The sequence below is a fragment of the Phaenicophaeus curvirostris genome, chromosome 8 (assembly GCF_032191515.1).
Source record: "Phaenicophaeus curvirostris isolate KB17595 chromosome 8, BPBGC_Pcur_1.0, whole genome shotgun sequence".
Classification (NCBI taxonomy): Eukaryota; Metazoa; Chordata; class Aves; order Cuculiformes; family Cuculidae; genus Phaenicophaeus; species Phaenicophaeus curvirostris.
Window position 1 is genome coordinate 25,839,697 of NC_091399.1, and position 27,644 is coordinate 25,867,340.

A 27,644-nucleotide genomic window follows, 5' to 3' on the forward strand; every position below is an offset into this window, starting at 1 on the left:
AACAGGTTTTTGCCTCTTAAAAGTATTCAGCATTCAAGACGTTTCTCTGACCCAAAACAAAACTGATAGTTATCACAGCACTGTAACAATTTCCATGAAGAATGTGGGGCACGGAAGCAGAGGGTCAGGGTATTTAGCTGTGGGTATCTCAGTCTCGTGCTGCACCTTATATTACTCATCCTGCATCCTGGCTAATACTTCTAGAGTCCACAGCACTAGAAACAGTCTACTGAGCACATTTATGTAAATAAACTCTCATCCTTCCTACACATCTCTCTATGACCTCTTGACCAAACCGTTGCTAAACCATGAGTACCAGAGGATTTAAATAAATCTGGAGATATTTTGATGTTTTCAGTCTCTTTTCTTTAATTCTACTTTAACAAAAGTTGCACGGGAAGCAGCAGTCAGTAAACACCAGTCCTCAGGTTGTATTTTTGAAGTTACAACAGTGTGTTCCCAAATATAATGTCAAAGGAAATATGAACAAAGTTTAGTAGCGAACACCAAGAAGATGAGTTTAGAAGTTTAGAAAGTCCAGGAGTTGAAATAGGAGACTCAAAAATTTAATTATGTAATCTATAGCCAGACTTCTAAGTAGATGGTCTGTTCTTCAAGGATTTAGGCATACAGAGATCCCACCAAATCCAATGTTTTTAATCTGTACACCTGATTCTGAAAGCTTAACTAACTGAGCTGTCTGGCCCTGACATTGGTCCATGTCTTTATTCCCTCTTAGTAGTCCTTGGATATACAACTAATGGAAAAGATGTTGTAAATATCTCTAAAGCACTTTGCAAGGTATGATACTTGTTGCTGTGTGTAGCCTACAAGGTATAATTCAGGTCTTTTCCTCAGCAGTGTTTTATTGATAGAGGTTTCCTCTAATGTTTATTCTGCAGGTCTAAGACGTTTGCTGTTACACGAAATATTGGGGATTTGGCTGCTAGTAAGATGACTCCAGTTCTTCGACCTGAATCAGTTCCTGACATAATGAAGATGTCTTTTGATTCAGATTCTGCATCAGGCGAGACTGATAGCATCAGGGTAAATGATGTAGCGTCTGACTATTCTTTTTTGGGCTTTTAATCAGTGGGAGACCATTTCTTTTCTCTATAGGAAAATGTACAATTCATCTCTGACCAATGCTGCTTTGCTCAAAGTCAGGTTCAATCTAATAACACAAATAGCCCTATAGTAACATCATTTTAAAATCTGGAGTGTAATACATCAGACTCACAACACTTTTTCAAAAGCAAAAGCATTTTCTTTGGTAATTAATTTTACACTGCCATCTACAGGATAGGCCCACAATCTTTAAAATGCTTTGCAGCCATTATGCAAGCATCACATTCCTGGGGCAGCCACAGATGTTCCATGAAATGCTCCATTGCTCAACTTGTAGAGCCAAATTTAATGCCTATAAGCAACCTGATTCAAGGATGGATCACAGCTTGTGTATCAAGCTAAATGACTTCCTGAGCTACAGTTTTCCATTAAAAGCCAGTACAGGCTTTATACGATAGGGTAGTGTTGCGAAGGCATCACTGTGACAATACATTCAGTGAAAGACTAACAGAGGTGAGGCATAAACTGTCCTGTTCTTGTTTCATTGTTGTCCTGCAACTCTGAAGGGTTTTTCAGATAAAATAAGAGACAAGCAGAGGATGACTACAGTGCTTTCCCATAGAGAAGCCAATAGCAAATCATACTGTCAGTGAAAGCACCTTCCAATATCCTGAAACAAGAAAAAAAGTTCTGCTTTTTGCCTCCGCGTTGCCCTTCCTGATAACCCAGCACTCCACAGCTACTCTTAAATGAACAGCAACTGAAAAAGACACTAACTGGAGCATTTCCCAGGATCATTAGAATTTCCTTTGGAAAGAAAATATTAGAAATAAAATTCCAGGTTTTCAGTGGTGTTCATACAAGTCTGGAATCTTGTGGGACATGAGCAACAAATTAATTGCAAACCTGTATTACATGTGAAATGAAAGCTTCTGATTACATGTCTTTAGCTATTTGCTTCGCTGCTCCAGGAAATCATAGTTTTCATTTCATGGACTTGATTCTAATTTTAATCATTTTTAATTTGTTCTTCTGCAAGCATTCCTTAGCACATGTAAATTACATAGTTTTGAGTGGAAATTTCTAACATCTAATATGCTTTGACCATGTAGATTGTATAGTCTCACATGCATGTCAGACCTCAGCTGAGACAATTTTCATGGACATAGATGAAGATCCTGATGTTTGACCCAATTGAAAATCAAAGGAAAGAACTGCACTCGGTGTAGAGCACACTCAGTTTTATTAAGAACATGTTAACACTTATACTCCAGGAAAACAAAACTAAACTTTCAGAAATTATTTCTGATACAGTTTTTCCATTCTTGTAGCCTGAAAATCTTTTTACACTTGCTAGTCTAATCAAGCCATTCAGCTGACAATTCTATCCAATTGAAAACCAAATTGTCCTATGTCATGGGTTTTCTGTCTCGAGTAAACTGGTTGATTACCTCTGGGTAATTCATGTAACTATTAACAAAACAGGATTCATAAGTTGCAAGTATTCCTCTTACTGTTGTCCAGTTTAACTTGACATGTGTATTATCTAATAGGACAGACAGTCTGCACAAGATGTTTCATCAGGAAAACTCTTTCCCTTTGGACGCTCTTCTCCACCAAAAGAGCCATTTGTTCACTCCAAGTGCTTCAATGCAAGTACATTTGGGCTTCAAGCGTGCATTGAGAGGAAAAGTGTACATGCAGCGTTTATCAAAAACATGCCTCTTTATTACGTAGTCGGAGAGCATGAGCTTAGAATGAGCTTCAAGCCAGGTAAATAAAACTATGCACAAAAACCAAAATAACAGGTGGGTGGGTAGGGGTGTGTGTATATACACATGTATGTTTGTATTTGCACATATGTATCTTCTGCATCTTAGGTACCACTAAAACTAACATCAGACCTGCCAGCATTGGCAAGGGACCATGCTTGTAGCGGGAATCCATTTCTCCCTCACTCTTCTGAGCTGCAATTTCCCAGCTCTCCCAGCAATGCCACTCAGCATGGCCAGCGTCAAGCAGAGTTGATCTGTGCCTGCAGAGCGTGTCTGATGCATCCTGAATTGTTGGATTTGGGATGCAAGCACAAAGCAATTGGACATGGGCAACAGATCTGATGCAGTATCCTGTAGCTACACTCTAAAAACCAAGACTTTTAAAGGGAATTATGGATTAGCCTTGCCAGGATCTAGTCCTTAATGTCTTAATCCATGATCATAAGAGGTAAATGCACGGCAGGCCACTGAATCTAGGTCCCCTGAGTACCAAACTAATGGCCTAACCTTCCATCCATTCTTTACAATTCAAGAGCTGAGCTTCAATTCCTCTCTGGTGCCTAATTCGCTGTCCTGTAGTGTTATCTAGTTAAGCAATCCAATTCGCTTGACTTAAATCTGCTGATCATTTTGTTTATGGATTAAAAGAATCTAGTATTATGCTAATATTTTAAAGTGTGGTTATTGCCAGTGCTTGGCTTAGCTATTACAGAAATCTTTAGCAAAGTTGCTCAATACCAAAAATAATCAATGAGCGTTTATATTTTCATTTGAGGAAGAATGACTACATAAATTATAGCAAGAAGTGGCTTTTTCTTTTACTCAGTTGCTAATAGGTATGGTAATACTCATTGTTGTGTAATTTCAGTTTACGCAGAGGCACCTATTGAAAAAATACAAGTCACGATTCAAGCAGGAGACCAAGCTCCCACAAAAATGGTACGTTTGGTAACTTTTGAAGATCCAGAAGCACAAGTATCTTCCAGGAAAGAAGCAATTAAAAAAGTGAAGAAAATCCTTGATGGTACTGATGACCAGGTACTGCTGTAAAAATTCACTTCTCGACTTGTGGGACACATCATATAAAACTTACTGGCTTAATTATTACTATATCTTTCATTAAGTAGCTTGCTTTGTTTAAAGAGTATGCAAAAATTGGAAATCAAAGACAGCCTTTCAGGTACACAACTCTTTCTGCAGATCTTTTCTTTGCATTCATGTCTTCTACAGGTGAAGGACATTGGAAAAAGCAGATTGTTTTTTAGGTTTTTTCCTGAAAATCTGTTGTAAGACAGAAAATAACTGCCCAAAAGGTAGTCTCTTCTTTCCACCCACTGCAACTGTAGTAAAAAGGTTTGAGCCTACCTACACAACTTGCCCTGAGATAGTCACAGCTACAGCACTGTCGTTAGTTACACATAATTACATGATTAATGATTTCTATATGTGTTCATTATCACAAAAGGGTTTGGAATATTGTTCTATTTATGTCTGGGTTTAACACATTATTATGAATTGTCCTTATTGAGATAAAAATACTCGGAAAATACTATCAGGCATGTATCTTATCTTCTAAGAGTGCAGAAAGATTCATACCTCTCTGTATCTGATTTTGCTTAAAACCTTCTGCAGGAAGATAGAAAAATAATTATGTTTTTCCAATGGTACCATTGACTAGGGGACAAGAAAATCCAAAAGCTCATCATCCAGTGCCAGCAGTGCCAGTGGAAATGCCGAGAGTACAACGAGCAGCCCCTCCAGCAGTGACTCCGACAAGAAAGCATCACAGGGAGGCACTCGGAAAAGTCCAAAAACAAGACAGTCCAAAGCTAAAGAAAAGAAATTCTATCCCTTTGGGGACAGCAGCAGCAGTAGTAGTAGCAGCAGTAGCAAAAGCAGCAAAAGCAGTAGCAGCAGTAAAAGCAGCAGCAAGGACAGCAGCAGCAAGGACAGCAGCAGCAGTAGTAGCAGCAGCAGCAAAGGAAGCAGCAGCAGTAGTAGTAGCAGCAGCAAGAGCAGTAGCAAAGGCAGCAGAAGTAGCAGTAGCAGCAGCAAAGGCAGCAGCAGTAGCAGCAATAGCAGCAGTAACAAAGCATCTGTTATATGGCAGAAGGCTAAGAAGCAGTCCAAGACCACACCATTTCCACATGCCAGCACCGCGGAAGGAAAGAGACTTGTCCGTGAGCAAAAACATAAAAACCAGAGTAGCAGCAGTAGCAGCAGAAGCGCCAGCAGCAGCAGTGAAAGCAGTGATGCTTCCCAACATCACACTAAATATGACAAACAAGCTGAGAGGAGACAAGTCAAGTCCCAGTTTGACAGTGAGAGTGGCCACGACATTTCTACAGACTGGGTAAAATTTTCAAATGCTTTGACTTCTGCTAGCAAGTGATCCTTGCAGAACATAGATAATAATGATTTCTTTTGAAATTCTGCAGGATTATCATCTTCCAAAAGTATACCGGCTCCGCTTCAGGTCTGCTCACGTCCATTGGGTATGTCCTTAATTCAAGTGCACCTTCCCATGGTGACTACAGTTGATACAATCAAGGATATTACTGAAGGGCTTTGTTTGGTTCCTTTTACTTGAGCATTCCACACTGTCCAACAATATTGACAATGGCCAAAATAAGCAGATTTGTTACTAAAATACTGACTATTGCACTACATGCTTCTGTTGTTGTAGCATTTGAAATGCTCAAATTTGGGTCAGGACACCTTTGAGCTAGAAAAGTTCAAAGCTAAATTAACAAAGACCATGGGGGAATTATAAAAGAGCAGGATCTTCCAATGAGAATAGCCGTGTCCACAGTTTTTAGGCAGTCATGGTAAAATCATCAGGTATGTGGTTTGTATGAGAAACCAGATTGAGAATGCATTATGGCACAGAGGTGTTTTAAGCATATATTAGAAGGATGACAATGGAGTGGCTTTTGTAGGTGTTACCTGCTGTGTTGTTATGTATACTGCATGTGAAAGAGGTAGACGATTTACAGTGGTTTTAATTATATTCTAATCTCCTTTTTATTTCTAAAAAATATGCATGCATTTGACCACTTATTAAGTGTCAGATTTTATTTTCTCCAACATTAAACCCCAACAATGCGATGTTGCCACTTGCAGTCTCTGTATATGTGGCCTTTCTGTCAGCAGGGAGGACCGGGTGGATCCCAGGCACATTCCTTCCAAAAGTATTTCACGTTTGTATGTGATAAAAAAATAACACTCCAGATATGACTGTCTGTTACCTATAAAGAGAGGGTGATAGTTCTGATTTTAGTGTCTATGCTGTAAAACTACAGGCCATGTCATAGCTTTTTAACCTATTTTTGTTTCATAGCATTCAGATCATAAGAGGTCAAGCAGTTCATCATCATCTTCCTCTGAGTCAGGAAGCACCCACAGTAACAGCAGCAGCAGTGACAGGAGCAGCAAGAGCAGCAGCCCAAGCAGCAGCAGCAGCAGTGAGAGGCACCACCATGCACAAAAAGCTGGCCAAGAGAGAAGAGGCAGCGCCCACCACGGCCACGGTTCCAGCCTGACGCACGAGGTACCGGGATCTGGCCTCAAACTCCACCAGGGGAGGTTTAGGCTGGACATTAGGAAAAAATTTTCCACAGAAAGGGTCATTGGGCACTGGCAGAGGCTGCCCAGGGAGGGAGTTGAGTCACCTTCCCTGGAGGGGTTTAGGGCATGGGTGGATGAGGTGCTGAGAGGCATGGGTTAGTGTTTGATAGGAATGGTTGGACTCAATGATCCGGTGGGTCTCTTCCAACCTGGTGGTTCTATGATTCTATGATCTGTGTGGCACAAACAAGCAGCTGGGCTCTTCTCGCTGCTGAGCAGGACCTGCAGATGTGGCCCCACTCTAACCACCTCAGGGGGGTTAGGCTCAGGAAGAACACTGCAAGTCAAGTTTGTAAATTGAAAGTCGAAGTCCGTTGAGATATTTTTCCCCTACAAAAACATTTTTTTCAAATTTCTTTTGCTTCACGGTATTGTTTGCTGGTTTCTTGGGTGTATTTTCCTTCATTTCTGAAGGTTTGTAGAGTATGTGAACGCCTGGATTTGGAAATTATACAAACTGAAGGGAATAACATTGTTGGTTAAAGGGGAAATAATTTTCTTTTTCCTATGAAAGCCCAAAATGCAAAATAAATTGCATTAAGTGAAAATTAAGAGGAAATAAATAGGTTTCATTTAAAGATTTTGTTTATCTTAAGTCTGCCTAATTCTTTTTATGTAGACATGAGGTTATGAGTGCATGCAGAATATAAATAAATAAGACTCTCAGTTGTCATTACTGATTGGTAAATGTAAAGTCCCATTAAGCACAGATCATCTTTATCTTTAATACACACTTAGTATTCTGGAATTGTACTAAGTAAAGATATCTACATAATAATAGAACCAATAGCTCTGCAAATTCCGGCAATGTCTATGGAAACTCTGCTACGACAAAGGATTTCAAAACAATCAGTTGTATTAAAGAAGCTGTAGTACCGTCAAATACGTTGTGAATGTGTATATTTCTCTAAAGTTATCTAGTGCATATTGTAGGCAGCTATTTGAAATATTAAACTAATCTATGAAATCTTACTACAGGCATAAAGATAGTTTAAAAGAATCTTGGATCCCACATTAAAACAATCACATCTTTGACAATTTCTGGTGTTAACAAAACAATCAAGGTTCCAACCAAATTTATTCTTAACTACTGGGGATGTAGAAATACGTACCGCAAACTGAACTGATGGAGGAAGGGGAGCTTCTTGCTATTAGCACACATAAACTGGACTGAGGGTTCTCCAGGGAACACACAGAAATATTTACGCACAGATGGTTGGGGTTTGTTTTTCAGCGCAACTTCCTGGGAGACGTAATTCCACCTGGCATCACGATTGTGGCACAGGCAGTAAGGAGTGACAACAGAAATCAAGGTTATCAAGCTACAGCGTATGTTCGTTCCGATGCTGCCAAAGTTGATGTGCAACTAGTTATGGTTCAGCTGGCTGAAACCAAGTGGAAAGCATGCGCTGATGCTGTAATACTACCTCGGAAAGCACAGGTAAGCACACAGGCAGCTTCGCCAAGAGAGACATCTAAAAAGCCCAGAGCTTTGTAAATAAGCACAGAGCACGTGCTGATCAGAACCAAACAGGAAAAACACACGTATTTTGAAACATCTCGGAAAGTTTGTGAAATTTCAGAAAATGTTCATATCTTTCACCATTCTATTTTTCAAAATAAAATAAAATAACAAAAAACTAAACTAAACTAAAATTATATCAGCCATTTCAGAATCTGGCAAAAAGAAATACCAACTTTCAAGGTGAATCAAAATATGACCACTAGAAGTGGAACAAATATTTGAAAAATTAACTGCATTGATACCACCCATTATAGTATTTGCTCCACTACAAGTTTGATTGCACAGGAACATGGCTGATTTTTTCCCTGTATAATTTATTTGGAAGACATTTAAAATGTATTTCTGAGGATTTGCATGAAAAATGGAAAAAGTAAAGTTGGGTAACAGGCTGATATCTGAGAGAGCATCATAAATTAAAAGAACAGGTCTTTCTTTTTTTTGTGACTCCTTGTGCTGCGCTTCCCTTATGCCTTTTAATACAAAAGGTCTTTGCAATAACACTTTACAGACCTGTGCTTTTTGCAATTAAAAAATTCAGCCTGATATTTCAGTATCAAAACAAAGGGGATGGGGTTCAAATCAAGATGTGTTAGGAAGGCTGAGTAAAATTTTGGCATGGTCTTTTTCTAGGAAAGAAATACTTATTGATTATGAAGTTGCTAATTCTAAGAAAATCTCAGAAAATTATGGTAAACTTGATGTTTTGGGGGCTGCTTTGAGACAGGAACGTGTACAAATATTTCTGCACAGCCCAGCAAACCTTTGTTCTATTGTGACCCAGATTTTTCCAGAGGTAGTCAAAATTTCTCTGTGAGCCAATTTAGAGCAAAAGAAAGACTTGAAATCGTTGAGGATCACTGTGAAGTTTTGGGAAAGAAGAAAAGCTTACGTTTCAAAATGGTCAAGGGTGGTTCTGTGATTCTTTTCTGACATCTGGATGACTGTTTCCTTGTTCATAAAGGCCAGACTGAGATGGGGCAAGGAGTGCCGGGACTACAGGATAAAAGCCGTGGCTAGCACGGGCCAGCTGGCAAGGAAGCCGGCTGTGCAGCTGAAGGTGCAATGGGGAAGTCTTCCATCCTGGATAAAAAAGACAAGCACGGCGTACGTAATTCACTCTTTCCTAAGTTGTTATTTTGCATTTCTTTGCTAGCTGGCTTTATAAATTCACTGAAGGAGTTGGATGACATTTTTCAACCCAAGCATGGTTGGTGGTTTTTTTGGATGGAAAAAAACATGTTCAATAAACCAAAGGTCTGTCTGAGCATGTTCTACTTTCTCCACGTGTTTTATATTAAAAGATATCCCCCAAATATTTAAAAACTTGACATGCTTAATTTTGTTTTATGTATAAATTATTTGATATTTCAGTTCAGAAAACCTTTTTATTTTGAAATGCTCTTCTATAACCCATTAAAATGAGTAAAATAAAACCAATGTGTTTCCTTCAGATAAAATCAACCTTTTAATTTGTCCCATAACGTTATTTCTTTGACTTTTCAGGCCTGCCATTCTTTCCCTGATTTTTCAGGTGCACCAGTACTCCTCAACCTCCCATGTCCACTTTTGCTCATGTACCTGAGTTTGTCACATCTTGTTTCTTTCTAGGTTCATGCAATATGTTCCAGGTGCAGCACTTGTGTTGGGCTTCTCAGAAGCAAGTCAGAGAAATCCATCTGATGAATTTATAGTAAGGGCAGCTGCAACATCTCCACGAACAATTGATACAGTAATTAAAGCTCCTGGGGTATGTGTCAATTTTTACTTTCCTTCTCCTTACCTTGAATGGATTTTCAATTAATAACATTTTGATAGTTCACGTAAAGAAAAAAAATCCCTTTTAGAGAACTTGCTATATAATTGACTACACTACATGGGTCTTGAAATGCTTACAGGAGTACTCTTGAATTTGTGCTGCTTTGGTGCAATGTAACACTAAGTTGCAAATCAGACTCTGTAGTCAAATACCTTATTTCCATGCTGAGAAAGCAGCAGTTAGGCCCACTTTGTCTCAAGTATGACTGCTCTGCAATCATACCTTTATTCATTTTACCCAGTGTGAGTAGTTCTGCAGGATGTATAGAGGTGCCAGAGCATGTAATGAAGGCCTTTAGAACACCTTGCACTCTGTTGCAACCATGTACAGCATCTGTCTGTGCTGGTGCTCAAGTCCCTCATCTGCAGGAACCGTGCTTGACATGACAAGTGCAAGCAAGTTATGACAGCAACAAATGCAACTCTGCCTTAAGTAAACTGGAGCAGTTACTTACACACTCAGAGCAGCTTGCACTGGCTGGATCTGCAGAATCCCACTGATTAATTGGTCCTTGTCCACCAAATCCCTATGCACCACTTTGAAAAATGTCCCCTGTGGATCTCCGGCAAATTAATAACAGCTAGCTATTCATGCACAGAGAAATTACTGTCTCTTTAACCTTTCATGGTGCTTCGCTATTGCAAGATCTTTAATATACGATAATGAAGAAGTAGGCACATTCGGCATTGATTTGATTGTCTTGGTAAATGTAATTTGTAACTACAGCGAAGGATCTTACCCCAATGCTCATCATGCCAGTTTTCAGCCTGTAACGGATGCTGTTCACTTTTCCAGACACATCCGTTGACTTTCTCAGTCATTGTTACATTACTTTTTACTTAATTATCACTTAAACTTCAACTGTGTCGGTTACTTTCCAATGTCCTTAATTTCTCAAAAAGTTAAGAAGTGTGACTAGAAGAGAAGACAGCGATTCCTGTCAAGAACTTAAGGTTTGTGTGCATCCTGGAGAGATTAATGCAACTACAATTGTATAAATTCATCTTCAAGATTTTTTTTCTAAGATAAGAGTCTTGTTTTGTTTGCAGTCATATCTCAAGCAATACAGCTCAATTTGTCTTAATGTATTTTCATTTCTGCTTTTTCAGGTAACACTTTACTATCAGGCACTCCGACTGCCATTCATTCTGCCCTTAGGCCCATCTCCAACGTATGAGGCTCGAGATATCACTGCCTGGAATTTTTTCCCTGAAATGGCTTCACAAATTGCACAAGAAGATCAATGTAAATATTACTTATGTGCTTGTCTTATGAATAGGTAGTTTGTAGATCCGTCTTTTGCCGTGACTGAGCTTTGCATTTTCTTGTAGTGGTGTTATTGGGAAGCACAGCATCTCTGACTCTATTTTCTCAACAGCTCGTTTCTTTTCTCAGAGGTATGTTTGTCAGCTGATGAATGAAGAGACTTCAAACCGATGTAAATATTCAGAATTCAGGAAACATTTCTGTCTGTAAAGACTTGAGGTTGTCTTTTGTCCATTCTAAGAAGGTGCCATCTCTGCATTGAGAGGTATCAGATGATAGGTACAAGATGGATCACATCTTTTCTGTTTATTTTCTTCAAAAAGAAGTCATGTGAGTGATAGCTGGTCAGTGCCTAACACTTCACTGGGAAATCTGAACTTTTTTCGTGGTTATTGCTTTTAGTTTCTCAAGAATATGGTAAGTTTTAGTCCCTGTTAGCTTGGGGTTTGTGTTTAGCACCTAATCAAAATCAATACCAGTATAATCTATATCTGATAGTTATTCTGTGGTGTTATCCTCTCTTTACAGACTCTGGTAGCACTGAAATCTTATGTTAAGGAGGTGTTGAGAGTTTTTTCCTGTTTGCTGGATAGCTCAGTCTCACAGAGGTGGCCTTCAATATTTCACAGAAGTACAAATGCCATTGTCACATCTGCCATTTCTTTTCTGCTTTTGTTTTGCAGCCACATGTGAAGTTAGCGAGGCAGATTTCAAAACGTTTGATCGTGTCAGCCATACATATTCTTTCAATAAAAGCTGCAGCCTGGTAGTGGCCCAAGACTGTACTGAACACCCAAAATTCATCATTACTACAAGAAAGGTTGATCCTCAGTCTCCCTCAAGAGAGGTTCACATAAATACAACCTCAGCGTAAGTGGGGTTTATCTTGAGGGTTCAGGAATTAGGTATAAAGTTTCAGGGAGTTAGTTTACGGAATGGGCATGTCTTGCTCCTAGGTGGTGAAACTAGTTTACAATCAGATATTTGGGGAAAGAGAGGATTTCCAGAAAGGATCCTCATCTGAGATACTTTGGTTTAGTTGCTCATCTTCAATTTCACAGCCACCATTATCTGATAACCTACTTATTAATTCCTCATGCTGTCTTGAATCTCAAAATACTACATTCCAATGAATTTTGCACTTAGGAATTAAAACAGCTCATTCATTCATTCAAAACTCAAATATTCAAATTGGTTCTCTGCTAACTTTGGTCACAAATTATCTCTACTTTTCACATTTTAAATTAACCACTAGTTTCTTCTTTCTTTTTCTTTTTCTGAAGGAACATCACAATCTGTCCTGCTGCAGATTCGTCTCTCCTTGTAGTATGCAATGAAGAATCAGTTTTATCACACAGTGGAGCTTCTGAGTATGAAAAAGGTAAGCTGTGATACCCACTTTTCCAGGACTGACCTTTTATACATTCCATAGAAACATCTCAATGTAAAGAAAACAAGCAGGATTATTTCAAAGAAAATCTTGAGGCTTTACATTCTTAAGATTTGTACTGATTTACATTCCTGTATCCTATGATATATACACTCTTACTTCCCCCCAGCACAACTGACAGGTAAATAAAGCCCTTTCTTATATACATGGTGTTTGTGATTGTTTAGAAAAGTGCTTGCTACAGTCACAATTTGATGCTTTGTTTCAGGTATTTACCTGGAGCAACACCAATATCATTATAATTTCCAGACTTAGCTGACTGGATAGAAAAGTCAGTTCCAACTACAACAAAGCCCAACAGAATATTTTTACAAAGACATAATTCTTCTATTTTTGCTTTCTCTCCCCACAAAAAAAAAAAAATCCAACTGTAACAGTAAAATTATCGTTGTGAATCAAAATGCATTATGATATACTTTGAGGTACTCAGTTTCTCTATCAATTTGAAATTAAGCAGATGGCCTTAAGATTTACTGTCTTTTTACAGATGATGTTAAAATTTCTAAAAGTGGAACAACGGTTATCGTGGAAGCTCCAACACACGGACTGAAAAAAGTGACTTTTGATGGTGTGATCCTTCAGGTATTGGGCTTACTTTCAAGGTTACTACTTTCTTTCCATTTAGTCCCTTGTCGATGTAGCAGACCAACACTTCAGTGTTCACTACAAAGATGTGCTATTTTATAGGTTACCGTTGCTTCATGGATGAGAGGAAAGACCTGTGGAGTCTGTGGAAATAATGACAGAGAAAAGCACAATGAACTCTTAATGCCAAATCATAAACTGGCACACAGCTGTTCTACTTTTGTTCATTCATGGGTATTGCTAGAAGGAACCTGCTCTGGTGGTGAGTAGATCAGAAAACAATTTACGCTTGGGGAGCATACAATTCCACTTTTCTTCTGCCAATAGTTAGAAATACTTTTTTTAAAAGCAGCAGATGTCTTTTACCTAGAAAAAATAAAAAGATATATGTCTATTTTAACATCATTAACCACTGACTGTTTAAAACACTGCCTGTGTATACAGAGAGTATATACTACAGTAAAATTCTTTGTCTTGTGTGCAGTTCAATGTTAAACAATTGATTCTACTATAATTTCCTATACTGAGCAGCTTTTTCTTGGAGATGCAAAATCAGGTCTAATCTTGCTGCCATTAAAATAAGTGTGATTTTCACCACTGAATCAGTGCAGTTTCAGCTGTTTTCTGCAGACTTAATTTAATCAAACATGTTGTAAACTGTGAATGCAGTATCAAATCTTAAGTTTATGTAAATTTTCAGACTGCACAAAATTTCATTTTTGTTCTGTACCATCTGAGGGTGCAAACTCAGTGAAATATTTAGAAATAAGCCAAAAGTAAAAGAGCTTCCACTCACATGTAGCTGGAAAAATAATGATTGTCTCCCAGAACATCAATACAGTTTTGTTCTGTAGGTCTCCATTTACCTTGGACCTGAGATAACTTTATTGGAGTTAATGGTTGTTTTCTCCTTGACTTCACTGTCAGCCGAACTGTACTTATCTGTGTGTCAGGAAACGGAGTCGTAGCTGGGATCCTGTTAAGTTACATTATACCTTTCTAGTGAGATAATTGCAGCATTATAAAAATCATCCAATACAAAAATTATCCTTGATGTTATTATATAAATGCTGCCTCTTTTTTTTATCCATTCACTACAGTTGACATTTTTCCTAATGCAATGAAGTAGCCATTGTGCTTGCAGTATCTATCCTTAATAGCTTTCAGACATAAGAGGTTATTTTCTGCGTATTATGTAGTCCTAAAAAACTGGGTATACCTGATTCCATTTGGGTTGTATTGTGCAATTAGATTTCAAAAATAGCTCCCTTTTCAGGCTCTTTCCTCTATCCCCCAACTTATTATCATCCTATCTTGATAACCTTGCTACTGTGAAAATGGTTTGTCAGGCACCTGTGTTTTAATAAAAGCTGAAGAGAAAATATGGACCTTTATTATTGCAAGGATTGATTGGGATTTATTTCTACAATTTTAACCACCTTTCCTTTTCCTCTTAGGGTGCAAGCTGCAGCGCAGTTACGTGAAGCTGAATCGAAACCCTACTATTGATGGAGAGGAATCTACATGCTACTCGGTTGACCCAGTACTGAAATGTATGAAGGACTGTACTCCAATCGAAAAAACTTCAGTCAAGGTTGGCTTCCACTGTTTCCCAAAAGGTATGATATTTTTCTCTCTCTGCATCACGTACTGCAGGAGCTCTGTCAGAGCGCTTGAAAGAACAAAACACAGCACAGCCATGCACAGACCTGTATTGCTCCAGCTCCTCTCTGAGCTGCTGGTTTTAATTCCATTAGTATTTGCTATAACCACTGGCAGTGCTGGCCAGCTAAAAGCTAGTTTAAACGATGGCAGGTACCATCATCTGAGAAAAACATCTCAGGTGGTAAAAGGGGCAGCAGTGATCGATAAACGTTTTTTTCACATTTTCAGAATCTCCATAAAGTCAAGAGAAGCAGCACTGAGTCCGTTTATGCACATTACAGCCTGCAATTTTGTGTAGACCAGGGCAAGCAAGGCAATTGAAAGCCAGTCAAGTAGTGAGACACGACTGCTATGATTAGGCTGCCATGCTACGCCACTGTGCAATACATCAGCAAAAAACATTGCTGAAATGTTCTCTAGATTGCTCCAAAAAATGATTTGGTTTTGAAGGGGCTTTATTCACACACGCTTGTGCCCCAGATTTTTAAAAATACTGGGCCTTTTTCTCCTTGCATTTATGCCAATTTGCCATGGACGCGATGCATTGTCTGACACAGGTTCACGCTAAACTTAGATAAATACAAGAGGAGAATCCAGCCTGCAACCTACAGATATTTCCAGTGCATTCCTTCCTAAATCTATTAATTAATTACACCATCTGTACATACCTTAAATGGAAACCTACCACTCAGAAGTATCAACTGAAGCGGTCTGTTCTCTGTGTTAACTGTTGGCCAAATCCATTGTTAGCTGAGATAATCCAGTGTAGTTTCACTGAAACCAATGGACCCCTGTGATGAGTAATACTGGAGAGGAACAGAGTATTTTATGTCTAATTTTAAACAACATCTCTGTAGAACTCTGCACTTTGCTTGTGTTATTAATATCTGCAGTGTGCTGCACCAGCCCATAAAAGCTATAAGTATCTTTCTATAATAGTCAACCATCTACAACAGCCTATTCAACAAGTAGCACAGAGTGCTAATAGTTTTCTGATGTCTCCCTGAGTTGTGAATAGATGCATCCTTTTATGAAAAGAAAAACCCACCCTCAACAAAAAAAACCTTCCAAAACTTGTCATATCCATGTTTCACAGGTTGCTTTTGTGCATCCAAGTCTGTATCTCTGAAATGTCATCACCCCAGGCCACTCACTGCCTCAGAATATTAGGCTATAATAAAGCTGTCTTGTTCTCTCACAAAAATGTGCAAGAAAAGAGGAAAAATCAGAAAAAAGATATGTTACTTGTCGCAGCCAGTGCTGCTTTTACAGCAACTGCAGGCTTCTCTGGTTCATTTACTGAACCAGAGACTAGGAAGTCTGCTAGCAGCAGTCCTAATCAAGGGCTTTTTTTGTTTATTTATCCTGAGGAGAAGGAGGAGGAAGAAAGGGAAAAGGTGGAGGAGAGGGAGGAAAGGAAGGAAGCAAAATGTTGCTATTTGTAGTTTTTAAGCAAGATGATTGCTTTTCCTCAGGCTAAGGATCAATAAGAATACAAGGCCAGCCCTTAAAAACTGCTCTTTTCTTTCTTTGTTTGGTGACTTGGAGAAGCAGCAGAAACAAAATCGTCTTCTTTCTCAAGCTGAGAACATGCTTGTGCATTCACTGGACAAAAATCTTCATATAAGAACTCAGGCCTGCTAGTCTGCTGTTTCACAGAGAGGGACCCCATCATTGTCACCACTGGAGCAAGGACAAAATGAAGCACAAGGGTGCAGAATTTCCCCTCTTGTCCTCAAGTCAGCAAGACTATAGTCCCAGGATCCTGACTGAGGCAGACATCATTCCAAGTTTAAATCCACCTATTGGTTTATATTCCAAATATCATAGAATCACCAGGTTGGAAGAGACCCACTGGATCATCGAGCCCAACCATTCCTATCAAACACTAAACCATGTCCCTCAGCGCCTCGTCCACCCGTGCCTTAAACACCTCCAGGGAAGGTGACTCAACCACGTCCCTGGGCAGCCTGTTCCAGTGCCCAATGACCCTTTCTGTGAAGAACTTTTTCCTAATGTTCCGCCTAAATCTCCCCTGGTGGAGCTTGAGGCCATTCCCTCTTGTCCTGTCCCTTGTCACTTGGGAGAAGAGCCCAGCTCCCTCCTCTCTACAACCTCCTTTCAGGTAGTTGTAGAGAGCAACGAGGTCTCCCCTCAGCCTCCTCTTCTACAGGCTAAACAACATCCCACAACCTCTACCTCTAGGGATTGTAGTTAACCAGCCGTTATCCAGTTTGGCAAGAGAACTATTTCCTACATGTATATGAATGTGCTCAAATCCACAGTGTGCCCAAGAGTAAAAGCCATAACAAGAATTAATGTATACAAAAAACAGAACTCAGTTTATAGCATTTCTCATTTCACAACTTGAAAAGATTATATATATTTTTAAAGGCATCTCCAGCCCCTTTCTTGGGAAATATTTATTATCCAGTTTATTATGCGATACCTGTGCTTCAGGTTGGACCATAATTTAGCTAAAGAGATTGTTAGCATTTCAGGAGATAAGTGACTGGTGCAACCTGAACCCATCCAGCAGTCTCCAGATTTTCCTCTGATGAAGGATGGCATGTTATAAACGTATTGTCCAACTAAGGGATAAAACAAGTGGAGGTAAAATTATGAAAGCTTTCCCCATTCTCATTATACAAACTTAATCTAAACAGATGTCCTAATATTCTTCCAGATGCAATGATAAACCTCCAGCTTGCTAAGAATATTTATTGGACGGATGAATATCATTATTCCATTTAGATTATTTCAGCATTAAGGGATATGGCTTATTCAAGCTGCTGTTGATAAAGCAGTGTGGTAAGGTTAATACTGCAACTGACAATGCTCTGCCAGATTTCACAATATATGGGAAACTTTAATTAGAAGTTTATGAACCTCTGAAAATTCTCCAAAGGGCTTATCCTTCAGAATGAACTTCGACAAATAGTCAGCTGAAATATGCAGTGATATGCCGCACTAACATAAAAAGAGATTGCTGATGTGCATTGGTACGCGGTGGTCTTACATTAACGGTGGCTACCTCCAGTGCTTTTACAGCCTCCCGCCCGTTGTCTTTGTGCTTCATGAAATGTTACTCATTTTCTTTTTAGGGTAATATTATAGTAATTATACCATGGATGAAAATCCTGCTCCAAGTCAATGAATCAGTTAGATGTCAGTTGTGGGGGCAGAATTTCATTCTTTACTTGATGAGGGAGTTGGCAGCCATCAAAACGGTATTTCCTTGAAATGTGTTAATTTGTTTGATGTTAGTTAACAATGGCTTCGCTCTTCTGACAGATACTGCTGTAAGCCTGCTGGAATGGCAGAGGAGCAGCGATAAGAAATCTGCATCTGAGGATGTCGTGGAGTCTGTGGATGCTGACATTGATTGTACCTGCACTGGCAACTGTAGTTAAGCTAAACACTTTAGTATTGTACCATAGACATACAATACAAATAATCGAATAGCTGGACAGATAAAAAGGGAATGTAATAGCTGTAGTAAAATATTAAGAAAAGTGCTTGAAGATAATAAGCCTACTACGTTGCATCCAAAGTCAAATGCATTATGTACAGTCTGCACGGCTTAATAAATATGTTGTTCATTAAATAAGTATTCATGTGGTCTCTCTTTATTTTCTCCCTATCAACAAAACAATCAGACCAACTATAATATTATCCAGAAATTCTGCTCCCTTTTATCTGAAATATAATTACAGCAGTCCTCTCTTAAAATTATGTTCACTAGGTGATGAAAGGAAAACATGATTACGGCTAGTGCTAACATTCCGTTGTGCAAAGAGTTTCATATTTAGCATACTAAAGACACAGTAAGCATTTGTTTTCTTTTATGTTTCCTGGTAAAGAGCAGAGTCTGTTCTTGGAACCATTCTGCAAAAAAATACATTTTACTCCCAGCAAGACCATTAGCCTTAGTACACTCTACAAAGGAATGAATTGGGCTGCGAGACTCCCACTGTAGCTTTCCAGAGAGCTATAGTGTGTCACACAGTCCCCATTTTCATTTAAATTTCAATGGATGTGCTGTTTCTTCATGAGCTAAAAGTACGAATAGGAAGTTTTTTTATGGTTTACCATCTCCTATTGTATATCTAGGAAAATGATGCCTTCAAAAACACCAGGGAACAATAATATATCAGGTAGCATTCCAAATATTCAAAAAAAAAGGTAATATATATATATAAATATGTAAGATCAATAGCATCATAAAGCTAAAATACCGTACAAGGAGGACAGTTAGACTGTGTTTAACCAGTGAACTGTCAATCTGCTGGCTTTCACTAGGCCTTTGCAGAAAGCTAATTCCCTCCCACCCCAGGGGACCAGCAATAGGTGGCACTTTCAAATCTTGAGCACTGGCACAATATCTCCTCACCTCATACACAAATCAGCCTTGCAGTGAGTCATGATACGTTTCCCATAACTGGCAAAAGCAGCCAGCATGCTCTTCCAAGAGAAGCCTTAGCATGGGCAAGGCACCGCTGAACCTAGATGCTGCCAGGAAACTGTCATTAAAGAAAATACTTTTCTTTCTAACTAAAAACTGAGCTATCAGAAAGACGATTGAAGACTAAATAGCTGAAAAATTGCAGAATAACATTCCTCAGTGCTTTTCTTTCAAGAGTAGAAACACAAGTAACATATAATATTCCTCTCACTGTTTCAAGTTGCAGCTTGCCACCAGCTTGAAATCAGAAAAGATCCAGTTTTTCTCAGTGTACTGCATTTACTTTATTACTTCCAGAAGAAAAGGAGCCATTATGGGATTATTCAAACCAGGGCTCAGTGGGCTGATGGCTAGTGCGTACCCTATAGCAAGCATGCTTGCATCTGCTTATAAGCTTGTCTCCTGATAGTAACCTTCAGAGGGCAAAAGGGGCTTATCTGCCTCTTTCCCTTCCTCCAGCCTTAATTCAGTCTGTATCTTGTATTTGAGAACCTTCCTGTGTACTGGGCCATTATGCAGGTAGCAAGTGTTCTATCTACTCAACAGTTTTTTTCCTTGCAAGTATGCTCAAACTAAGACAAGAAACGTGAGATCTTGCTCTGTGTTTTCATTCGTAATAAAGCATTCACAAATTCCCTGCACAAAATCTGTATTTTGCTAAGTCATCAGATGTGCTACACTGCAAAAAAAAGAGTAGAGCCAAGTAAGTGGGGAGATGAAGAATATCGCATGCCACTTTCCTTTAAAATCAAAGTAATATTATACCTGGAGAGCCCTTTTCTTCCTGGTATTGTTTTCCTTGCAGCTTATGGGAAATTTGCCATTGACTTTCATAGGATCAGACTGTCATCTTTAATCCAAAACCTTTCTCTTTAATCCACTTGTTTACAAAAGAGAAACTTTTGCCAGTCAACCACTTCAGATAAGACAAAGGTAGTGAAGAGATGTAGTGAGAGAAGAAAAATGAACTTTCATGCTCAACTACTAGAAGAGGAATTAAGTAACAGCAAAGAGTCATTAGTAGGAGAAGTAATTCTGCTTGCAGTAAAACACAGTCATCTACACAGAAGCATGACACTAATTAACAATGATCAAGCTGGGATGTACAGTAGAAAAAAATATAAGCAGCTCATAAAGGCAAATGTCTTCTCCCAGAAACAATTTACAGACTGCTAAAGTCATTGGGAAAAACTTGAAGGCAGAGGCTGATCAGCAGCCCTAAATTAGTTTACTCTACAATGATGATATATAATGATGATACATTCTGTACAGCATTAAAAAACAATAAGCATGCCAGGTCAGGTCTGTCCCTGCTCATCCCCACTTTGAATTCTGCACAACGAGAAGGCACTTCTGGCACCCCAGGTACAGGGAGCCACCAACGTAGCTACATGTCTCATTCTGCTAAGTTCTCATGCCTAGAAAAATGTATCCTTCCCATGCTAAAACCACACAGGTCTGCCTTGCCCCAGCAGAAGCTCCTCTGTTAGCACTTTCTGCTGGCTGTGGTGTTGATGAGCAATAGAATCATAGAATAACCAGGTTGGAAGAGACCCACCAGATCATCGAGTCCAACCATTCCTATCAAACACTAAACCATGCCCCTTAGCACCTCATCCACCTGTGCCTTAAACCCCTCCAGGGAATGTGACTCAACCCCCTCCCTGAGCAGCCTCTGCCAGTGCCCAATGACCCTTTCTGTGAAGAATTTTTTCCTAATGTCCAGCCTAAATCTCCCCTGGCGGAGCTTGAGGCCATTCCCTCTTGTCCTGTCCCCTGTCACTTGGGAGAAGAGGCCAGCTCCCTCCTCTCTACAACCTCCTTTATAGAATCATAGAATAAAGCTCCCAACAACAAGATGCCGTGTGCAAAGCCTCATGCCCCAAAGTCCTAAAGAAACTCTTAGCTTACACAGCATCCCAGTCACAAGGAAAGAAAGGTGAAAATGCCCCACAGTGTCAGTACGACCAGGAAATTTGCTCAACGTCACCTTCCCAGTAACACAGCCCAGGCTGGGGTTCAGGCTCAGGCAGAGGGAACAGCAGTCACTAGCAAAACCCAGGCATCTCCTTTCACTGCCCTGTGCAGGGTACGGATGAGACACAGCCCTTATTTCCACTTTCAAGGTGCAGCTTTCATTTCCATCCAGTTCCCATTCATTAGTGCCCTCTTGCCGAGACAGCTGAACGCCTTCAACAGACTGAAAGACTCCACTGATGCTGCAGCTCTAAAATCAAACTAAAATGAAAGTTAGTAAAGTCTGAGGTTGGCAGTGGGCATGGCAAAGCAAAACACTTAGAACTAGCTCATTTTGCCAAAGGAATTAAGAGCATTAGCAGTACAAGAGTGAAAAAGCCCTTCTGGAGTTTCTAATGTGCAACACAGGCATTTCCAACCCACCTGGGAGGATATCTGCAGTCCAGCTTTAAAACCTCATTTGGAAATCATGCCTGTCCTGTCTTGTAAAACAAACCAAAGTCACGCAGCCTACTGAGTATTAAAATGTGTATTTCACAGTCTGAGCTTTTATGCACTCTACTTTTCATTCCTAGTGCTTCTCAATGATATGAATTAATGAACTCTGAACCTTACTGTAGTAATCAAGGAATATGACCTTGCAGTTAGAGGTACTACAGTATTGTTTAAAAAAAAAAAAAGATGCAAGCCTAAGCAGGCCAGGCTTAAGTCCTAATCCTGCCTTTACAGCTCCGTAATGGGGTTTTGCATGAGGCTGGGGATTTCTGTGCCTCTTTTTCTGTGTCAGAAAGATATGACTACCTACCTATGTGATGGAGTCAGAAATGCTTACGAATTTATATTCCCATATGTCTTTTGCAAGTACTTTAGTGATTCTAGAGATGAAAAGTAAATTTTTCAACTAGATCATCTAACCACATGAGTATATTTTATTACTAAGTTGAAGGTTTTCATTTTCAGGTTCATCCAACTGTAAAACAACTATACATTTGGAAAAAATCAAAACAATGTACTTAATTTGTTCATGGTCAGCTTTGGTTAAACCTTAGTGGATTATTCATAAAAACCTAGAATTGCATCCTGCTAGTACAGTGGGATAGGCAAAAGGCTAGTGGGGAGTCAGCCTCTTGTATCCGAGACAAGGACAACAAACCTTTTGTTCATCAGACCTGGTTCTTTTGATTCACTAATTTTATATGGCACAGTGACTCTCAGGAAAGCGCAGACACTCTGCTCCAGAGAAAATAGCTGCAGTGTGATAGGGAAGGACAAAACCGTTAATATCAGACCCCTCCTGGAAATGAAATGTCTGCTTCACAGCATAAGCATTAAAAAAAAAATAACGTCTACAATTCTAACCCACTGAAGTCAATGGTTAAACTCAACAGAGCTAGGCTTTTACTCAGCATGTTTGAATGAGTTATTAAATGAACTTTAGCTGTCCCTAAAAATAAATGTACTGTGTGGATATAAGTGCAGCTGATGAATAAGAAACCTTGGGAACCTAGCAAATACAGTAGTTAGGGCTAAAACCAGAGACAGCACAGAAGGTTGCAGAAGAGAGTAGCTATTAATGGCCATCCGAGCTTTATGTTGCATCTCAAGGTCTCTCATGCCATCTACTGGCTTTTTTGTTCCCTAACAATGGTTTAAATCTTCCTCCAGGTTTATTTATAGGTCTGATACATTCCAGGCAGTTTTATATAAATTCTAATCAAGGTTTGGGGTGTTTTTTTCCCTGTAACCTCCACATTTGATTACTATGTGGTTTTTTTCCCCTCTAAGTACATTACAACTCTGTACCTTTCTGAACACCATTTTACATTGTCTCTGGAGGAAAAAGACATTGCCTAAGACATTCTCATTTCTGTTATTGCTGGATAGGCAGTAATTACATTGCAAGTAGGGCTATGAGAACAGTTTACTAAGAAAATTCAAAGCTGTTCAAAAACAGTACTTATGGTTCTCCTTCAATCAGTGTGAGAAGGTTGTTATTTTGGTACCTGAAAATGCTTTAATGTACAAAAAAATATCTGGTTTACTGTCTTTTTTTCCCCTTCCATTTCACTCAGTTGCAATTCACAGTGAACCCTTGTATGTCCTAATATTATTAAGTTTATTTTCAGATGCGCTTTGAGTTATATATAGATAGATCCGATCACAGCACTTCCCTTCATTATCTATTACCTGTTCCTTCCTGACAGCCCAGTTTCCCTTCCCTATTTACCTGTGTCCACTGGCCTGTTCAGCTTCTCCTAGCAAAACAAGCCTGGTGTCTGTGTTCTCCCTGTGTTTTCCTTCTGCAGTGTCTTTCACTCATCTATAATTACCAACAGGCTAAGGGCCAGGGACACCTTTGACACAGCAGTTATTGTAAAGGAAAGTTGTTGACGTTAGGCAAGGTTGGAGTTCAGGGCCAAGAAGAAGTCTGAACACCCAAGACCTTTATGGATTGTCCTGGAATACTCCAGTTTCCATCTGCATAAGTGAGGCAAAATTAAATTAAAACCTTTTCCGTAGAAGCTAACTGGGTTTCATCAGGTCAAGCACAACTGTTAGTCCAAGTAAACTCGCATCCTGCTACTGATAGTCACATTTTCCATCACCTTTGGTGTGATTTTGCCTTTAAGTAAATTGAGTGACTGGGCACCATCAAACCCCAAGTCCTGCATGAAACCCTGCAAAGGGTCACTGTAATAAATAAAGTGCTAAACTAGGGTGCTGAAATAGTACCCCTCAGGTTTTTACCACATCTTTGTTTTGTCTCGCTGGGAAAATGGATCACAGTCTCTTTTCATTCTGAACCTTCAGGGTACTTCCATGACTTTCAAAATCTTTTTCTCTGTAATGAAATTCATTTCAAAATACAGTAAGTGGAATGCATGGAATTGCGACTGCTCCCTCAAACCTCTCTCTATTATTTTTTACATTATTTCTTCCATGTATTCCCTTAATCTTCACAAGCAGAAGTAACTCAATGATCTTTAAGAACATTGTATGAAGCAACATTTAAGTGCCTTATTTAATAGTGGTCATATCTGTCTCTCATATGGCTGAGAATTTAGAATCCTAGAATCATAGAATCACCAGGTTGGAAGAGACCCACCGGATCATCGAGTTCAACCATTCCTATCAAACACTAAACCATGCCCCTTAGCACCTCGTCCACCCGTGCCTTAAACCTCTCCAGAGAAGGTGAATCAACCACCTCCCTGGGCAGCCTGTTTGCTCTAGCTAGAGCTGTTTGGATGCTTTGTTTTCTTGCCAGCTGATAAAAAGATAATTACAGCAAAAGAAATAGAGTCAAGAATTTGGGCTGAATAAGCTAACACGCTAGAATTCTACTTAGATTCCTGCTTATGTGGTCGAAAGAAAACGATTAAAATTCGAGATCTGATCATGACCATGAGGGTTGGGGGATAATAGAGATTAGATTCACTGTGGGTATAAGAGACTGACACAGGCTCAGGCTGGGGCTAGAGCTGGCAGTCAAATGTTTGTCTCACCATGACACTAACCTGTGTATATTCCTTCAAACTCAATGCAGATACATTGGTATCTCTGAATGGTGTTTCACCTTTGTGAAATGTGGCTGTATCACTTCCACTTGATACTAACTTAGACATCTCTACACCATGAGTCCTAGCACCCCCAATATCTCTGATATTATGATTCGCTGTATTTTAAGATTTTAAGAGTACGATCTTCTCCCAGGAGTGTTGGACTAAATTCTGTACGATAGAGTTCAGCACTTTAGGTGGGATCTAAGGTACATCTCCCTCCAGCCTGATAGCTACCTAGACTATTCAAGAGGAAAAGCTGAAGACATCGTCATACACATCCCATTCCCAGGGCCCTGGACTCCCAGGGAATAGGTTTCCATAGCCAAAACAAACTTCTAGGTTCTGGCAGCTACGTTATCCCTTCTGAAACACAGCTAGGGAGTGGTGGGGAGGGGGAGAATCTTCTCTTCTCAGGTGACTGTTAAAGTCATTAAATCATTATATTAAAACAGGTGGGGTCCACAGCTGTATCATTGAAGGAGCATAATCACAGATTCTGTGCTTTTGAGGGGCTCACTGATAGAGATTAAGGGTTGCAGGGGCAAGAATGGCTTGTGTGAGGCTTTAACAGGCTGCCCAGGGAGGGGGTTGAGTCACCTTCCCTGGAGGGGTTTAAGGGACAGGTGGACGAGGTGCTGAGGGACATGGTTTAGTGTTTGATAGGAATGGTTGGACTCGATGATCCGGTGGGTCTTTTCCAACCTGGTGATTCTATGATTCATGTCTTATGTGGGAGAAGGGGCTGAGCCCTGCAGCTTCTCCAGCACTTCTGAGCAGAGGCAAAGCCATTCTTTAGGAAGCTAGAGAGCTGCAAAAATTAGGCACCAATATACTTTGCTATTTAAAGGTACAGAAGGGAGAATTAAGGATTTCAGTCTTGAGTATAAGCAACTACGCTGTAAGCAAGTCTTTTACCTTCCTCCATGAATCCGGGCATCGGTCTACAAAACTACAACTTCACACCGGAAAATCCTGATGCAACCAAACTGAAATGCTCCAGAGGAATTAATTGGTGACCTTGTCTGACAGACCAAAATAAATCTGGCAGGCAGGTTGCCCCCTTTGCCAAGTCCTTAGATCCCCAGCTGCAGCCATACGGATTACACAGCTTCCTGGGCCAGGTAAGGTTGCCAGCTCCGAGTCCAGCAAGCAGCCAGCTCCCCTGCGCTGCCTCCTGCCTTCAGCTTGGCTCTGCAGGCTCCTAAGCGTGCCCAGGGCCAGCTGGTTAGCACCAGGCAGACAGGGAACCTGGCACTGCCCCCACCTTTTGGCCAGCTGGTGGATCGACAATATGGATTGCTCCACTCATGAGAAATGCTAGGATGCCAACATCTCCCTCCTGCACAGAGCGAAACGCGATGTGACAGCCTAAAATTCCCCTGAGACACGGTTCCTTTCTGCAGTGTGCAAGGGCTGCTCTCTGCCTCCCTTTATTCACTCCTTATGGGGATGGAGGAGCTTTTCAGGTGTGATGAGCTTATTTTATTTATATTTCTGAAAGGAACTGAAGCCCAAAAGCACTGATTTTTTTTGTACACCATTTGGCATCCCATTCCAGCTTTCTGTTGGTGGGTAGGTGCAGACTAGTTGAATTAAAGGTCAAGGCTTAGGTTACGGGCACAGGCAAAGCTCTGTGGTTAGAGTGCTACTCAGTCCTACTAAATCCACAGCTACATGAACAAACACCTACTGAGACACTCCTGGCTTGGCCAAGTATGGATCTGACTAATCTGACTATACTAAGGATTAATATTATGTCAATATAAATACCATTAAGAAGGATTTCTCATTTCTTTCAAAGCTTCTACCACCAATTCGAAGGCTAAATCTTTTATGCTAAAAACATGAGACTGTCGCCTTCACTCCCCTGTTGCACACTTTCAGCATAGCACTGAGAAGATTTTGAAATGTATGAGTTTTTACTCCTCTTGAACTCTTGTCTTATCATTAGGATCCCTTTGGATCCTCCTTCCTTAAAAATCTCACTTTAAAGGGTTTTTTCAATGATTTATACATGCAACTGATTTGTTATGAGATTAGGTGATCAGAACTGAACTGTCTCATCTATAACAGCAATATAAATATTCTCTGTAATTGTGTCCCCCCCTTTACCATTGTTTCAGTCATCCAGTCCCCTTAACTGCAGCTCCATATCAAGCAGAAGAGATAAGGCTTCCACCGCCACAACAGATTACATTTGCATAACCTCTGAGCTGTAGACAACATGAGATTCTCACCACAGCTAGCTCTAAAGGTATTTGCTTTGCCAAGCTGCCAAAACTCATATTTTAGCTCAGGAAGTCCTTCATCCAATTAGCATCTCATTACACTTCCACCATTCTACAAGCACTTCATCCTAATGCAATAAAGAGGGTAAAAAACCAGTACCTTTTAAAAGCCAATACCCCCAAGTCAGTGGGTGTTTGGAACACAGATGAAGTGGGATTGCCTACGGTTGGCCCTCTCAGGATGACATCTGATAGTTTTCACATTACACCATCCTTGAATTTCAATCATTTCTTCAATTGTTTCACTAACAGCACTGAAATCATTGAATCTTGCTGTTCTCCCCCACATCAGCACACGGTCTAGAAAAAATAAAAATAAGTTCTTCTTCAAAAATGTTGGTAGATCATTTAAACCCATGTATGAGAAAAAAAAAAAATGTGACGTAGTCTGTCATACTCTTCCAATGACTCAAGTCTGAAAACTGTAAGAATTTTTCTGATGACAGGCTGAGAGGTTGCTTACTTGATTATCACACAGCAATTTCACAGCCACCAGGTTTCATTACACCCTTCCCTCCCCAAAAGATTTTCTTCATATAGAAAGACCTTTCAGGTTTAGTCCTACTTTAAGTTC

At 39.9% G+C, this 27,644-nt stretch overlaps 1 protein-coding gene across 1 annotated transcript in view; it reads left to right on the forward strand.

Moving 5' to 3' along the window:
- The window catches only part of LOC138723727 (vitellogenin-1-like), a 74,608-nt gene extending 56,258 nt beyond the window's left edge, over positions 1–18,350 (forward strand). The window contains exons 22-37 of the mRNA XM_069863088.1: positions 903–1,047; positions 2,622–2,841; positions 3,712–3,881; positions 4,522–5,196; positions 5,282–5,338; positions 6,184–6,393; positions 7,705–7,911; positions 8,957–9,099; positions 9,604–9,742; positions 10,921–11,056; positions 11,761–11,947; positions 12,361–12,458; positions 13,015–13,109; positions 13,215–13,374; positions 14,570–14,731; positions 18,072–18,350. Of these exons, the coding sequence (XP_069719189.1) occupies positions 903–1,047; positions 2,622–2,841; positions 3,712–3,881; positions 4,522–5,196; positions 5,282–5,338; positions 6,184–6,393; positions 7,705–7,911; positions 8,957–9,099; positions 9,604–9,742; positions 10,921–11,056; positions 11,761–11,947; positions 12,361–12,458; positions 13,015–13,109; positions 13,215–13,374; positions 14,570–14,731; positions 18,072–18,190 (2,923 nt within the window). The 3' untranslated portion in view covers positions 18,191–18,350. The remainder of the gene's footprint in view (positions 1–902; positions 1,048–2,621; positions 2,842–3,711; positions 3,882–4,521; positions 5,197–5,281; positions 5,339–6,183; positions 6,394–7,704; positions 7,912–8,956; positions 9,100–9,603; positions 9,743–10,920; positions 11,057–11,760; positions 11,948–12,360; positions 12,459–13,014; positions 13,110–13,214; positions 13,375–14,569; positions 14,732–18,071) is intronic.
- Positions 18,351–27,644: the final 9,294 nt, after the last annotated feature.